The 16,951-nt window shown below is 34.5% G+C and overlaps 1 protein-coding gene across 1 annotated transcript; it reads right to left on the reverse strand.

Annotated features, from left to right (window-relative positions):
• Positions 1–118: 118 nt before the first annotated feature.
• On the reverse strand, positions 119–13,237 carry LOC143236308 (transcription factor RFX4-like). The gene is made up of 7 exons (XM_076474585.1): positions 13,197–13,237; positions 9,204–9,304; positions 7,100–7,306; positions 5,555–5,649; positions 5,118–5,235; positions 1,598–1,741; positions 119–129 (listed from the first exon to the last, which is right to left on the reverse strand). Exons 1-7 carry the CDS (start codon positions 13,235–13,237, stop codon positions 119–121), a joined length of 717 nt encoding a protein of 238 aa, XP_076330700.1.
• Between the last annotated feature and the right edge of the window lie 3,714 nt (positions 13,238–16,951).

Consider the following 16,951-nt stretch of genomic DNA (forward strand, 5'->3'; position numbering starts at 1 on the left):
CCTGACCACCTGTCCATGCTCGGCCGCAAGTAGATTACAGAAAAAAAAATTATTGCACGGCTTGAGAACCACTCACCTCTGTTCATATACATTGAAATCCTATTGTGTAGTTTTGCGCTTAAAAGCAGCCTAACAAACCCAAAACCAATCTGTTTATATTTAGTTCGTAGCAAATTACTGATTATTCGACTATGCAATGTTCCTGTGGAAGAATTCACTACCAGAGGGATATGAAAGTCTCTTTCTTGGAAAGAATATTTCTAGAGCAAGACTGTTAACATCTTTAGGCCTAAAAGGTACATTTCCAAAATGGGAACATGGAATCTTCTTTCCGCTAAACTAGAAAAACTCTTACAAGAAACAGAGCATTTTGGAAACCATAGTAGCGCTAAACTTAAGCAACGCTACCATCCGCAAAGGCCCGGCTTAGCCAAGTGGTTAGAGCATTCGACTTGTAACCTGAGGGTTGCAGGTTCGAATCCATGTCGCACCAAACATGCTCGCTCTTTCAACCGTGGGGACGTTATAATGTGACGGTCAATCCCACTATTCGTTGGTAAAAGAGTAGCCCAAGAGCTGGCAGTGGGTGGTGATGACTAGCTGCCTTCACTCTCGCCTTACACTGTTAAATAAAGAACGGATAACGCAGATAGCCCTCGTGCACCTTTGCGCGAAGTTCGAGAAACAAAACCATCCGCAAAGAGAAGACTATGGTTTGCAAAAGGCAAAACTATAACCTCTCCCTGCACCACTCACCCCCCTCCAAAAATAGATCATTGCAACGAAAATTATTTTGCAGTTACAAGTTTACTACTACACTTCATGTTTTCATGTAAAAGTCGAATAAAGAAACTTGGTTCACATCACTCCCGACAAGTCCCCTTATTAGTCCAATGGGCTTTTATACGTTTGACTCGCTAAACATAGCCTTAGTGCACATGATTGGTGAAAGTTTTTGTTTGTTTATTTTGCGCAAAGATACATGAGGGCTAACTGCGCTAGCCGTCCCTAAATTACCAGTGCAAGAGTAGAGAAAAGGCAGCTAGTCATCACCACCCATCGCCAACTATCGGGCTACTCTTTTACCAACGAATAGTAGGATTGACCTTCACATTAATACACCCTCACGGCTGAAAGGGCGAGCATATCTGATATAACAGGAATTCGAACCCGTGACTCTCAGATTACGAGTCGAGGGTCCTAACCACCTGGCCATGCCGGGCCACGATTGGTAGGAGGTGTCTTAAAATATACAAGTTCCAAGATTAAGCAAGGCCTCCTTTTAGAACTTTTTAAGCTTGTCGCATTAAACATTGATGTATTAGGTAATAGTGGATAATCATGGTTGAACAAAAACTGACAATAAAGGAAGTATTTCTGGATTATAAAATGCGATTTACCCCAGAACATGTTGTAATTAATTTTCCTTTCGAAACAAGCTTATTTCCCTTAAGAAACACAAAACTGCGATGACAAAAACGAGAGAAATATTAAGCAGATACAAAAGGAATGAGGTCAATAATCACTAAACCAAAAAATGTGATAATAGATAATTTTTTTACTTTGTCAACCATTATTTGTTTTATGAAATTCTTACCTCCAATTCCCAAATCTGTGAAATCCGGGGATGAATCAGAAGCGATATTTCTGAAAAAATTCTTTACCTGGTCTTCCATATGGATATTTTCTACCAAGAAGATGACATAATCATCAAACATCAATCTCAGAAGATGAAAGGACCCTAATGAAGAATAATTATATTTTATATTAAATATCGATAACACCTCATCTATAAACAATGTTATTTTTAAAATATGAAACGTACATTTACCTATACATTGGTATAGACTTCAAAAATACAGATCAAAACTCAAAAGAAGTATCATATTATGTTAAAATTATAGAAATGGCTTTATATCTTTGGTCAAAATTATTAAAACAATAAAGAATAATGCGACAAAATTTTTTATCAATCTCACTGTGATGTAATATGACATATTAACCACTAACATGCAATGGCATCTGACAAGTTGCGTTGTTCAATCATTCAAAAATTCCCTCAAAGTTTCTTTGAAAAGTCGTTTATTAAGGTTTAAGTAATTTCGGCCCGGCATGATCAGGTGGTTAAGGCACTCGACTCGTAATTTAAAAGTCGCGGGTTCGATTCCCCGTCACACCAAACATGCTCGCCCTTTCAGACGTAGAGGCGTTATAATATACGGTCAATCGCGCTATTCGTTAGCAAAAGAGTAGCCCAAGAGTTGGCAGTGGGTGGTGATGACTAGCTGCCTTCCCTCTAGTCTTACACTGCTGAATTATGGACGGCTAGCGCAGAAAGCCCTCGTGTAGCTTTACGCGAAATTAAAAACAAACCAATCAAATGATTTTGAAAAGCCAAACTAGAATCAATTCCTGTAAAGCAGTGTTAGGATGTAAAGACTCAACACGGAAACTTATAGAGTAATTTTGTTCGCCAAATCTCATGTTTGTTTAAATATATCAAAATTATACATCACTGTGTATTCATTATTTTTAGAAATGTTAATAAGAGTTTAAAAGAATGAAAATTTTAGATTATTGGTATATACATTTGAAACTACTGAGACAGTGGAGTTATTTTTGTTAAATTTTGGTAAACCATATCAAATACGACAGAGAGAGATCTTCCTGGTCTAACATCTAGTCAACAATAATTTTACCTTCCTTTAATTCTAACATCTTTGTCAACAGTAATCTTACCTTCCTCTAATTCTAACATCTTTGTCAACAGTAATCTTACCTTCCTCTAATTCTAACATATTTGTCAACAGTAATCTTACCTTCCTCTAATTCTAACATCATTGTCAACAGTAATCTTACCTTCCTCTAATTCTAACATCTTTGTCAACAGTAATCTTACCTTCCTCCAATTCTAACATCTTTGTCAACAGTAATCTTATCTTCCTCTAATTCTAACATATTTGTCAACAGTAATCTTACCTTCCTCTAATTCTAACATCTTTGTCAACAGTAATCTTACCTTCCTTTAATTCTAACATCTTTGTCAACAGTAATCTTACCTTCCTCTAATTCTAACATCTTTGTCAACAGTAATCTTACCTTCCTCTAATTCTAACATCATTGTCAACAGTAATCTTACCTTCCTCTAATTCTAACATATTTGTCAACAGTAATCTTATCTTCCTCTAATTCTAACATATTTGTCAACAGTAATCTTATCTTCCTCTAATTCTAACATCTTTGTCAACAGTAATCTTACCTTCCTCTAATTCTAACATCTTTGTCAACAGTAATCTTACCTTCCTCTAATTCTAACATCTTTGTCAACAGTAATCTTACCTTCCTCTAATTCTAACATCATTGTCAACAGTAATCTTACCTTCCTCTAATTCTAACATATTGTCAACAGTAATCTTACCTTCCTCTAATTCTAACATCTTTGTCAACAGTAATCTTACCTTCCTCTAATTCTAACATCATTGTCAACAGTAATCTTACCTTCCTTTAATTCTAACATCTTTGTCAACAGTAATCTTACCTTCCTTTAATTCTAACATCTTTGACGTTAGCCTTGTTTTTATATTTGTGAGATCATAATTCTGTTATTGTTTTTAAAACTTTACTTTCATGATGCAGCACTATAACTATTTTACTAAAACGACCTTATTTAGTCAAAATAACTATTATATTATAATTATGTGGGTCTGTGGACTTACAATGCTGATAACTAGGTTCCAATACCCGTGGTGGGCAGAGCAAAGATAGTTTTTATGTAGTTTGTACTTAAAACTACAAACAAAAAAGTCTTTATGTGGTTTGACTATAACTGTTTCTTTATTTGATCTTAAACTTTATTATTTAGTTGCACTCAGTTTTCCTTCGTACGTGTCCCCAGTTGATGAGCGAAAAGTTCGGAAGATTAGAACTCTGAATAACAGATTTTGATATCCGCAATGGGCAGAGCACATATGGCATATTTTGTGGCTTTATGTATAGCAAAAAGCAATTTTCTTTCACTATGTTTACTCATACGAGTAGAAATGAATAAAATCCCATCAGCTTCCGTTACAATGCTATTTTGCCCCAGCGGTATGTTAAGGCACTCGACTCGTAATCCTAGGGTCGCGGATCCGAATCCCCGTCACACCAAACATATTCCCCTTTTCAGTCGTAGGGACGTTATAAGGTGATTGTCAATCCCACTATTCGTTGTAAGAGAGTAACCAAAGAGTTGGCTGTAGATTGTGATGGCTAGTCTTACACTGCTAAATTAGTGACAGCTAGCGCAGATAGCCCTCGTATAGCTTTGCGTGGAATTCGAAACAAACAAGTGTATTTTAGCCACAAACAATAAAAACCAAGGTATAATCTATTTTTGTTGTGGTTTATAAGTGACATACGTTAAACTTTTTCACACCTAAAATATAGTTTTATTCCATCACACATATTTCAGTTCACTAATTTTATGATAAAATTCCTAATCTATTTTCAAATGTTGATAATGAAGACCGAAAACAGATTAGTTTGTTTGTTTTGAACAACGTAGATAAAGGAGTAAAATATTTAGTTACAGAGATACATCTCCCGTAATTCGTGATAACAAGAAACCCACTTGAAGTAAAAATGTATCAGAAATGTTCAAATTTCGCGTAAAACTACACGCGGGCTATTTGCGTTAGCCGTCCCTAATTTAGCAGTTTAAGACAAGAGGGAAGGCAGCTAATCATCATCACCCACTGCCAACTCTTGGGCTACTCTTTATTAACGAATAGTGGGATTGACCGTAATATTATAACGCCCCGCGGCTGAAAAAGCGAGCATGTTTGACGTGACGAAGATTCGAACTCGCAACTCTCAGATTACGATTCGAGTGCCTTATCCACCTGGCCATGTTGATGGTATGGGTATTAAAACTTTAATTGTAAAGTACAGAACAATGTTTCGACCTTTTAAGTCATCTTCAGGTTAACCTAAGAAGGCCGAAACATTATTCTGTATTTTATTTTAATTAAAGTTTTAATACCCATACCGGCTGTCAATGTCTTGGGAATACATCTACCATAAACACCTTACCTAAATAAAAATTGGGTCCAAATAACGTTATATGATTAACTCACCAAAGCTTGCTGCGCTGTGTAAAGTCATGTCCCTTATGACACGCGTTCCGAAGGTTGACCACATCAGCAAGAAATGTCGAGACAGTCGCCGAACTGAAACCTTTTTTCTTGAACTTGGCTTAGGAAAAATTTATTGTATTTATTAAGTGCATGAATGGAGATGTTCACCAAGGTAGGGAAGATGAAAATAATTTATATTAAACGATGAATGTTCTATAAGACGAATCAATTCAGCAGTTTTAAAATATTTTTTTACCCTCAAAGATAACTATTGTATTTCAGTTGATATGTTACCTTCTTTTACAAACCTTCATTACTTCTATCGATAACAGTTTTAATATCCAGAACAGTTACAATTTTTCACGTATTTTCGAATAAGTTAGGCTTAGGGCAAAAAATCAATTTAAATGTTCACCAGGACGTGTTTAAACACTTACCAAAACAACACACTTGTTCACTAACGTATCTAACCATTCAACGTAGGCATCTATTGGTGCTCCATCTTCTAGAAAACACTCAAATTCCTTAGAGACTAATTGTGGAAGAAACAAATAAAGATAACAGATGATTAAATCAAGGGTTAGAAGACATATTTGACAGATACTGTTTCACTCGGCACACAGTTTATAACATTTATGCAAACACAAAATTCGTTGATAATTCTTGAAATGTCTTCAACATAAAAGATAACATTCTTAATGATAGTAACACAATTTGTAAAGACACGACGGAGAATTAGAAATTTAAAATATTTTTTTCATAATTTTAATAAGCCTGTAAGAGAAACAATTCTAGTCATAAAAAGGTTCAAAAGTGAAATTGAAATGCCAAATAGTTAAAGTGATTTCAATGTATTATACTATAAAGATTATGATGGCAAGCGGATTAGCCTACAAATAAGTTGAAGATAAAAAGTAAATACATGAATTATTCTACCTTTACATAACAGTATTTTAAAATTAGGTGGGCACAGATCAGTGTTACATCTACTATAGAGTGTGTCAAGCAAGCCCCTCTCCTCCTTGGAGATATAGAAAATAAAAAATGGATATTTTCTGACAACTGGCAGGATGATATGTAGTAAGATATGATACCCGACCTTATCCAGTGTGTGATGTGGTAGTATGTAAGGTCTCAGATAATGCACCTAAAACATTTTGTGCTAATTTTATTGTGTTTATAAAACATCTTCAAAAGTGAACAAACACACATACACGTCCTTGCAAAATCCTGTATACGCCCTGGTAAATAAAGTTTAGGCCTCAAAAATTTTTAAACAAAATTGTAAAGAAAAAGAAATTGATAGTTAAAAAAATTGTAGAAAATCTGTGTGTGTTTTCTGATAGCAAAGCCACATCGAGCTATCTGATGAGCTCACCGAGGGGAATGCAACCCCCTCATTTTAACGTTGTAAATCCGTAGACTTACCGCTGTACTAGCGGGGGCAGGAGAAAATGCTTAAAGCAACATAGAACTTGTAGTTAATTCATTACCTTTAGATCATTAAGGTCTTGTTAGCTATCAGGCTTTGAAGTTTACGAAACACTAGTTAATATTTAGGGTGTCAAAGTCTATGTTTATTACAAGCGTTGACCACTTAGTTAACTTATACAGTATATAGAAGCATATTTAAACATTTTGACTAGTATCACAACCTCAACTTTTCCGCCTAACTTCGTCTTTCGTCAGGGCTGCTTTAATTGTTCACAGACTCAAACAAGAAACACACACACATACACACGTGTCGGTTTATGTACTTTAGAGACCTACGTAATAAAAGTTTCGAACAAATACATGTATATCAAAGCAAATCGCTTTAGAAACTTAAAGTTATAATGCCGAAATATTTAATAAAGTATATATATTCTTATAGGTTTATCTTTAGACCCTGGTGAACCACAGTTTCGTCAAAATACGTTAAAGGGTAAGATAAGAGTTAAACCAATTAATGCAGAGAAGTTAAAAATAAAATAAAAACTTACTATTTAATATGATATCAAAAGTTGTCCCAATTTCATTCTGCTCCATACTATATAATGTTTCTCGGCAGATGGCGCCCATGTCAATCTGCCTCCAATCTTGTAGCATCTGCTGAGTGATTTCAGTGTTGTGCACTACCATCCGAGAAGCCTGAGCTAAGTGATTCAGCGACATCTGTCGACGAAGAACTTGTGTGAAACATCGAGCAACTGAAAAAAAAAAGAAATTTTTTCAGATAATAATTTGTTAAGAGTAATAAGTTCTAATCGGCAAACAGTCACATCAATTACTTTATGTAATAATATAAGGTAAGCCTTCACTACCCAAACTTAGATACTGCATATCTCTGTGTGCTTATGTTGGGGTTGTCGTTCAGACCAATGTATTAAACATTATCTCAGTAATATCACTGTTTACAGTTATCGAGAAAAAATGTGATAAGTTGAGTTTTCGCGAACTCCTATGAATTGTTTTATAGAAATTTTAAATATATTAACATAGCACTTGAGTCGACAAAACAAATCAAATATAAATAATTGTTTCTAGATAATATCTTATTGTTGTATTTTTAGTAAGCCTTATCAATTCATTTTATTTGGATTGATTCGTTTATTCAAATGTGCTTTCCTCACAAAAACAATGATTAACGGTAAGCCTGAAAGCTTACACTGGTAAAAATCAAGTTTCAATACCCACGGTGGAAACAGCACAAATAATCTGCAATGCCCAGAGAATCTTAAATATGCAGTAACTCACTGACACAAGAGGGCGCGTTTCAAGCATTGTAAAGCAAGATATTTTTTTTTGCTTGGTAAAGCGGCAGAAGAGGATGTGGGCTGCCTCTGGTACGTAGAGATTCAAGTGGCTGCAATATCGTTAGAGAATAAAAGGTGTAGTAGATTAACACAATAAGGCCTACAGTAAAGATTCAATATCGTTAGAGAATAGAAGGTGCTCTAGTTTAACGCAATAAGACCTACAGTAAAAATTCAAGTGGGTGTACAATAGCGTTAGAGAATGAAAGGTGCTGGAGTTTAACACAATCAGGCCTTCAGCAAAGATTCAAGTGGGTGTACAATATCGTTAGAGAATGAAAGGTGCTCAAGTTTAACAAAATAAAGCCTACAGTAGATATTCAAGTGGGTGTACAATGATGTTATGAAATGGAAGGAGGTCAAGTTTAACCCACTGCGATAGAGACTCGAATGGAAGAAAATTAATGTTAGAGAATATAAGGTACTGCAGTTTAGCACATTAAGAACGAACTTAAACACTCAAATGATGTCAATAACGTTATAGAATGAAAGGTGGCGAAGTTTAGCACGTTTAAACGTAAAGTTTTAAGTACTGGCACATTCATTAATGTTAGAGAATGGTATGTGTTGAAGTTTATATAACATAATGGGGTCTACACAAAAGAATCAGTTGGGGGTACAATAACATTATAAAATGAAATGTGCTATAGTTTAACACATTAAAATATAGAGTAACGCTTAAAATAAAGGTGACCCGCTCCTCTCCCAGCCCAGCAGAAAGTCTACAGACTTACATAAATCGGGTTTGATATTCACGCTGGGCAGAACACGGAACACAACCAGCAAAGCAAGCGAATAAAAGTATTACAATGTTTCAGAATGGAACATTCCCATGTGTAAAAAATTAAAATCTGGTGTAGAGACTTGGGTGAAGTGCCAATAATAAAGTAATAGTGAGAATACAAAATCAGTTTTTAGTGCCCAGTATGTTACGTACGTGGTAGTTTTCAAATAATTGAGAATATTACGTACTTTATAGAACTGTTGTTTAAAATGTTCAACACTAAATCTTCTACAAATAGAGGCAAAGTATGAACCTTATATCAATGTATATACATATCAATAACATAGATGGTGCTGTTCAGAAAGCACACATGAATTATTCCTACGGATTTTATAGCGAAGCAAAGGTGCCATTCTTTGAGATAAATGTGTAATAGAAAGTAGAAAATTCGAGTACAGACAGAAAAGTAAACAAACCCAACTGGACCATATATCGTACTGTATAAATTAACACTTATCTATAACAATTAAGCATATTTTATCTACTATTATAATTCTGAACACTCACCTTCCAGCTTCATAGTTCGAAGGTTTTCCGGTAGGTTATACATCGCCGAACGAAGCCAATAGTCATATTCATGAACAAACTTTCTGATCACTTTAGTTAGGCTTAAAAAAACGAAAGATTGATAAGAGAAAATTAATTGTTATTTATTAGTACGGATGTAAAAATGAGATTATTTATAGAGAAACGAACACATTAACAAATGAGAAGGCCAACATTATAAGGAAAGTAATGAAACATATGTTAGTGTAACTATAGCCATCAACAGTCGAGGTGAAAAGTAACAAAATATTTTGGTATAATTGTAGCCATCACAGTAGAGGTGCATAGCAAAAAAACAAATTTTAGTATAACTATAGACATCAACAGTAGAGGCGGATAACAACAAAACAGATGTTAGTATAACTGTAGCCATCACACTAGAGGATTAAAGTTAAAAACAGATATTAGTATAACTGTAATAATCACAGTAGAGGATTAAAGTAAAAAGCAGATGTCAGTATAACTGTAGCCATCACAGCGCAAGAGTAAAGTAAGAAAACAGATGTTAGTATAACTATCCATCACAGTGGAGGTGAAAAACAACAAAACATGTGTTAATATAACTGTAGATATCACAGAAGAGGTGAAAAGCAACAAAACAGATCTTAGGATAACTGTATCCATCACAGCACAGGATTAAAATAACAAAACTGATATTAGATTAACTGCAGCCCTCTGAAGAGAGCAGTAAAGTAATAAAACAGATGTTAGTATAACTATAGCCATCACAGTGGAGGAGTAAAGTAAAAAAACAGATATTAGTTTACATGTAACATTCCAAGTACAGGAGTAAAGTAACAAAACAGATATTAGTTTACATGTAACATTCCAAGTACAGGAGTAACGTAATAAAACAGATGTTAGTATAACTGTAGCCACCACAGTAAAGGGTTAAATTAACAAAAGAGATGTTAGTATAACTGTAACTATCCCATTAGAGGAGTAATGTAATAAAACAGATGTTAGTGTAACTGTAGCCATTCCAGAACTTTGTGTCAGTAAGTTTGCGTATAGCTTATCGTGGAGCGTTGTGAAAAAACGAAGAAACGGAATCAGCATTAGCTTTCTACAAACAAACTAAATATCATGTAAAATCGTACAACGCTGACTTAGTAAAATAATACCGGATAACATTACAGGAACAGCTAGTAACGGGAGTATTAGTGAAATAAATTTATAACAGATAGTTCATGGGAAGAATTACTGCAGGATGGTTCTATTGTCTTTGTGATCAGTGGCATTAATGTATACATGAATGACTACAAGTTCGTGCAATTGTCTAATTCGTAAAAGCTGGTGCCTCCTAACCGCCAGCTTATTTTGTTTATCGATTTAATATATCTTGCAAATAAGGTTTAGAAAATATTCGGGATCTATAAATCTATTATCATCAACTAATATTGTAGAAGCGTCTTCGGGAAGCGTCGTGTGGCCATTTCACGTTTCACTGCGTCAAGTGGCTGGCCTTGCAGAAACCAAAAGCTCTATACAAGACTTTTAAACCCCGTAGAATTGAGCTTATGAGCGTTCTTTCGAGGCTGTTGAACAAAGCGATGAACGAGTAGAAACAATGAAATTGCTCTGCTGTTTCCGACATTGCTACGATACGATTGGGATGAAATGTCATTTGAATTCGAAAATGGATACGGACAGCATATTTGTTATCCGACATAGTTACTATGGAGACGCCTACCAACCGTTTAAAGGATGTTGGTTTAAGAAAAGAGATATAGCTAAACATGGTGGCTGTTTCGTAAAATAGTGGGTCTGCTCTTTTTCCAAGATCTGTTTGTCCAGGTATAAAATAGATTGGAAGAAACATTTCTAGGAAATTTATGAAAGAAAGTCGCCCCCTTTATATACCGAAAAGCGAGCCATTAACGGGAAACGACACAGTTGGCAAATTTTTTTTGGAAAATCCAGAACCAAGTACTACTGTTACCATGTGAACACAGGTTCTTTAGTACAATATTCTATGTGGAACAAGAGACATATTTTAGTACTGGCATTCCCCATAGTGTCAGTAAGTTTGCATATATCTTATCGTGGAGTGTTGTGAAAAAACGAATAAACGAAATTAGCATTAGCTTTCTACAAACAAACTAAATACCATGTAACATCGTCCGACAGTGACTTAGTAAAATAATACCGGATAACACTACAGGAACAGGTAGTAACGGAAATATTAGTGAAATAAATTCATAGCAGATAGTTCATGGGAAGAATTACTACTGGAACAGGTAAAAACGGGAGTATTAGTGAAATAAATTTATAACAGAGAGTTCATGGGAAGAATTACTACTGGAACAGGTAGTAACGGGAGTATTAGTGAAATAAATATAAATTCATAACAGATAGTTCATGGGAAGAATTACTACTGGAACAGGTAGTAACGGGAGTATTACTACAGGAACAGGTAGTAACGGGAGTATTAGTGAAATAAATATAAATTCATAACAGATAGTTCATGGGAAGAATTACTACTGGAACAGGTAGTAACGGGAGTATTACTACAGGAACAGGTAGTAGCGAAAGTATTAGTGAAATAAATTTATAACAGATAGTTCATGGGAAGAATTACTACTGGAACAGGTAGTAACGGAAGTATTAGTGAAATAAATTCATAACAGATAGTTCATGGGAAGAATTACTACTGGAACAGGTAATAACGGGAGTATTAGTGAAATAAATTTATAACAGAGAGTTCATGGGAAGAATTACTACTGGAACAGGTAGTAACGGGAGTATTAGGGAAATAAATTCATAACAGGTAGTTCATGGGAAGAATTACTACAGGAACAGGTAGTAACGGGAGTATTAGTGAAATAAATTCATAACAGGTAGTTCATGGAAAGAATGACTACAGGAACAGGTAGTAACGGGAGTATTAGTGAAATAAATATAAACCATAACAGATAGTTCATGGGAAGAATTACTACTGGAACAGGTAGTAACGGAGTATTACTACAGAAACAGGTAGTAACGGGAGTATTAGTGAAACAAATTCCATAACAGTTAGTTCATGGGAAGGATTACTACAGGAACAGATAGTAGCGAAAGTATTAGTGAAATAAATTTATAACAGATAGTTCATGGGAAGAATTACTACAGGAACAGGTAGTAACGGGAGTATTAGTGAAATAAATTCATAACAGATAGTTCATGGGAAGAATTACTACTGGAACAGGTAATAACGGGATTATTAGTGAAATAAATTTATAACAGAGAGTTCATGGGAAGAATTACTACTGGAACAGGTAGTAACGGGAGTATTAGGGAAACAACTTACAACAGGTAGTTCATGGGAAGAATTACTACAGGAACAGGTAGTAACGGGAGTATTAGTGAAATAAATTCATAACAGGTAGTTCATGGGAAGAATTACTACTGGAACAGGTAGTAACGGGAGTATTACTACAGGAACAGGTAGTAACGGGAGTATTAGTGAAATAAATTTATAACAGTTAGTTCATGGGAAGGATTACTACAGGAACAGGTAGTAGCGAAAGTTATTAGTGAAATAAATTTATAACAGATAGTTCATGGGAAGAATTACTACAGTACTAAACTGAATTGGAGATCATTAGCAAAGCTAATACAAACACAATTTAAAGGAAACTGTTAATACATTAACAGAAATATGTAACCGTTTACGTGACTGTAGCATTAAAATTATCGTAATGTTCGCAGAAATATGGTACCTAATTTATATTTGTGTCTGTCTTGCAACTTTGTAGCTGGTAAAATGAAAGCATAAACAAGTAAGAATATTACATTACATGTGACATTGGGTAAAGGATGAAGTGTCTACAGTATTTGTAATAGTGAGTAAAGTATAAAAATACTACAAAATCTGTAATGCTGAATAAGGCATGACATATTAAAAATATCTTGATCGTTTAGTAAAGAGTGCAATATTACAATATCTGTAAAGGGCAATAAAAAAAGACTTACCTGTCTGGCAACGTCTGTAGTAACAGAGGGGAGTAGAACATTACAAATTGTCCGGTAGAGTATAGAGTCGCAAATTCCGACCAAATTCACTAAAATATTACTTCCAAGGAGAGACGATAGATGGGGCGGCATTCTTTGCCAAAAATGCATCAAGAAATTCTGCACCTATTGAAAAAAACAAACAAACAATAGTTCAGTTGAGTATTTACTTAACTTTATAGTCTAGCAAAGTAACTTTACTGATGCTGTGGTCTTAGAATGAAATTTGATTGGTTACTGGTTTCTATACAGGGGAATTATCATGAAATTTACTTATACAAATATCTCAGCAGCCACAACCCTCCATGATTAAACAATAAATCTCTTATGATCATGTTTTCACGTACGTATGTGTGATACAAATCAACCAGTGGGATCGATTTACAATTCTAAAATCCGACATGAGGGATGGTTCAATGCGGTTTTGCTGTATTAAAAACAAAGAAACTACAAGACAAAAACAAATATTGATGCTTCGTGTATTGTAAACCTCCTTAAACCTAAAACAGACAACATGTATTAAGTTGCTTTATAAGACGTTTACGCTAAACTTCGGGACTCGATTCCCCCTGGTTAACAGAGTACAGCTAGACCAATGTGAACTTTATAAGAAACTACAACGTTTCGATATTCTTATAACTGATTTGATTAAATAATATCAATTGACTACTTAATACATTTCTTTATCCAGTTGGTTACCACTTTGTTTGGTTTTGTTTTAGTTATTAACATACAAATGAGTTTAAATTCTTCAAAGTGGAATTATACTTTTTTATTTATGTATGTTATTAACTTATTAGTTTTTGTTTTTTAATTTCGCGCAAAGGTACACGAGGGCTATCTGCGTTAGCCGTCCCTAATTTATTAGTGTAAGACTATAGGGAAGAAAATTAGTCATCACTACCTACGGCTGAAATGGCAAGCATGTTTGTGTGACGGGAATTCGAACCCGCGACCCTTGGATTATAAGTTGAGCGCCTTAATCATCTGGTCATGCCAAGCCTTAAATAAAGTTACTTTCGGGTTATAAAGTTTGGAATAAACACAGAACGTATCACTAGGTGACTGTTAAGCAAGTGACAACGATCCTCTAGGGTCCAGACTTGAAAATCTTTAAACTCTCTGGTGATAAACCCTTTAGTTGAGAAAGTATTGACTCTATTTACTAGGCCTGTGAATAAAGTCGTGTACATATAGACAGCCATACTTGTTCAACATCAGTGTCGTCCATAAACCAAAACTTAAATGTTTAAAGAAGATTATCAGGGTGTTTCTTTTATCTTTTGTTTCCCAGAAAACAAAAAATTGTGGTATCGGAGCAATGTGGTATCGTGGAGATTAAATCGAGAATTTTGCTTTATAAGTCCTCAGACTTACTGATAAGCCACTAATTGCTGGAGGATAGTTAAAAAAAAAACAACTTTCCCCTCGATCTCCACACACAGTCACGTTTCGTATCTCCTCTGACAGCTAAACATAACCCGGAAACAGATGACATATGACCAAATAATTCCTCGTATTCTGATATTATCTTCAGCAACTGTAATACTAGAAAAATCTCTTCCGTCCGTTCTCCACAAAATAATAATATTAATAAAAGAAAATAAGGACATCGCTACCGCGTAACTGGCAAGACAGTTTGACATTTTTTTCTTCTGACATGTTTTTTATGTCTTAATAGTGAAAGTAAGAGTTTAGGAAGAAAGAGAAAGTCAAAATCACAAATTAGGGTATTAAGTTGAACTTTATTGTTTAGAGGAGTAAAACGTTCTTAGAATATTTTAACGAGAGTTTGGTTGTTTGATTTTAAACCTTCTAGAGGCTGAAACACTTCACATTTCTGGTGGAATTAAACCTAGAGTTATTAGTAACATCACCGTAGAAAAGCTGTCGAAACTGCACACTGTACAAATCAAACTTCATTGTTCCTTTTCACATAATTTATAGTTTAGATTATTTTGTAAGGTTGTTTATAAAGTACAGATTAATTTCATTGTTTTCTAACGTCACGAAGAGATAATTTTCAAAACCATACCTCATCAAAACGGTTTTTATAATCGTATCGAGAACACGCTGACAGTGCGTCTGATATCATCATCTGGAAGGTGGTGATCTGAAAGATTAAAACAAGTGACATCAGTGTATGTTAGAACTGAACATATGTCATGATTAAAACAAGTGACATCAGTGTATGTTAGAACTGAACATATGTCATGATTAAAACAAGTGACATCAGTGTATGTTAGGACTGAACATATGTCATGATTAAAACAAGTGACATCAGTGTATGTTAGAATGAAACATATATCATGATTAAAACAAGTGACATCAGTGTATGTTAGAATGAAACATATATCATGATTAAAACAAGTGACATCAGTGTATGTTAGAACGGAACATTCCTCATGATTAAAACAAGTGACATCAGTATATGTTAGAATGAAACATATATCATGATTAAAACAAGTGACATCAGTGTATGTTAGAACGGAACATTCCTCATGATTAAAACAAGTGACATCAGTATATGTTAGAATGAGAAACATATATCATGATTAAAACAAGTGACATCGGTGTATGTTAGGAACGGAACATTCCTCATGATTAAGACAAGCGACATCAGTGTATGTTAGAATGGAACATTCCTCATGATTAAGACAAGCGACATCAATGTACGCTCAGAACATATCTCCTGATGATAAAACAAAAGACAATAATGTATGATAAAACTAAACACAACTTGTGATTAAGACAAGAAGGACATTACATTAATATATATAACAACACATATCTGATAATTAAAAGACACCAATGTACATTAGAACTGAACATATCCTCATAATCACATGTGACATCAGTGTACGATAGAAGGGAGTATTTTAATAATTCCATGATGTTTGAAATAATAATATAAACATGATTAATCCATATAACTTGTATGATGCTTACAATAAGACAAGTATGACCTAATCAATAAATGTTTTACCTTTACGATGTTCACACTAATAAAATATGACATCGTTACCTTTACTAAGGCTATAGACGAAGCCAATGACATTCTTTTGACATTCGGGAATTCTGGTAAAAGCGTTCCAGCCTCGTGACCGTGGAGAGTATTGTTGTAAACCTAAAGAAAAGCCACCTCTTATGTTTCAGGTATTTCAGGGTTTTGATTACAAACATAGGAAAACTTTTCCCGTTTATCTATATAAAATAGCATATAATGTTCGTGCTACGTTAAACCATCTCTGAATTTGGTTCAAGCTGAGATAAAACAGAATCAAGCTGAAATTACTTCTGGTAACAAGTTCATTATGATAATTATGTCTACATATTTTCTACTAGTAGCGTTTCGGACAGTAAAGAACTTACCTGTTTAACAGTTTCCCTCTGGCAGTCTGAGAGACACTGCAATAATAACAGAATAGTTGCTATATACCAGATTAATTCCTGAGTTGTTTGTTACGGGAGTCTGAGAGCCCTGTAACAATAACAGCATGGTTATTATAGTCAGATTAATCCATGAATATTTCGTTTTGTTCTGAGACACTGCAAACAACAACAGCATGGCTGATTAATCTAATCAACGGGAGTCCCACACCCACAGCATGGTTAAGATAGCAGATTAATCTATGAAGTTGTTTGTTACGTGGAGCTCTGAGACACTGTAACAATAACAGCATGGTTATTATAGTCAGATCAATTCATGAATTGTT

Source organism: Tachypleus tridentatus, chromosome 13, assembly GCF_004210375.1.
Source record: "Tachypleus tridentatus isolate NWPU-2018 chromosome 13, ASM421037v1, whole genome shotgun sequence".
NCBI lineage: Eukaryota > Metazoa > Arthropoda > Merostomata > Xiphosura > Limulidae > Tachypleus > Tachypleus tridentatus.

Coding starts and splice junctions, on each gene's coding strand:
- LOC143236308 (XM_076474585.1), bottom strand. CDS start 13,237: ATGTTCTACTCCCCTCTGTTACTACAGACGTTGCCAGACAG. Junction 9,305..13,196: donor CTACAGACGTTGCCAGACAG/GTAAGTCTTTTT, acceptor CGTTTTTTTAAG/CCTAACTAAAGTGATCAGAA. Junction 1,742..5,117: donor ACACAGCGCAGCAAGCTTTG/GTGAGTTAATCA, acceptor ATTCTTCATTAG/GGTCCTTTCATCTTCTGAGA.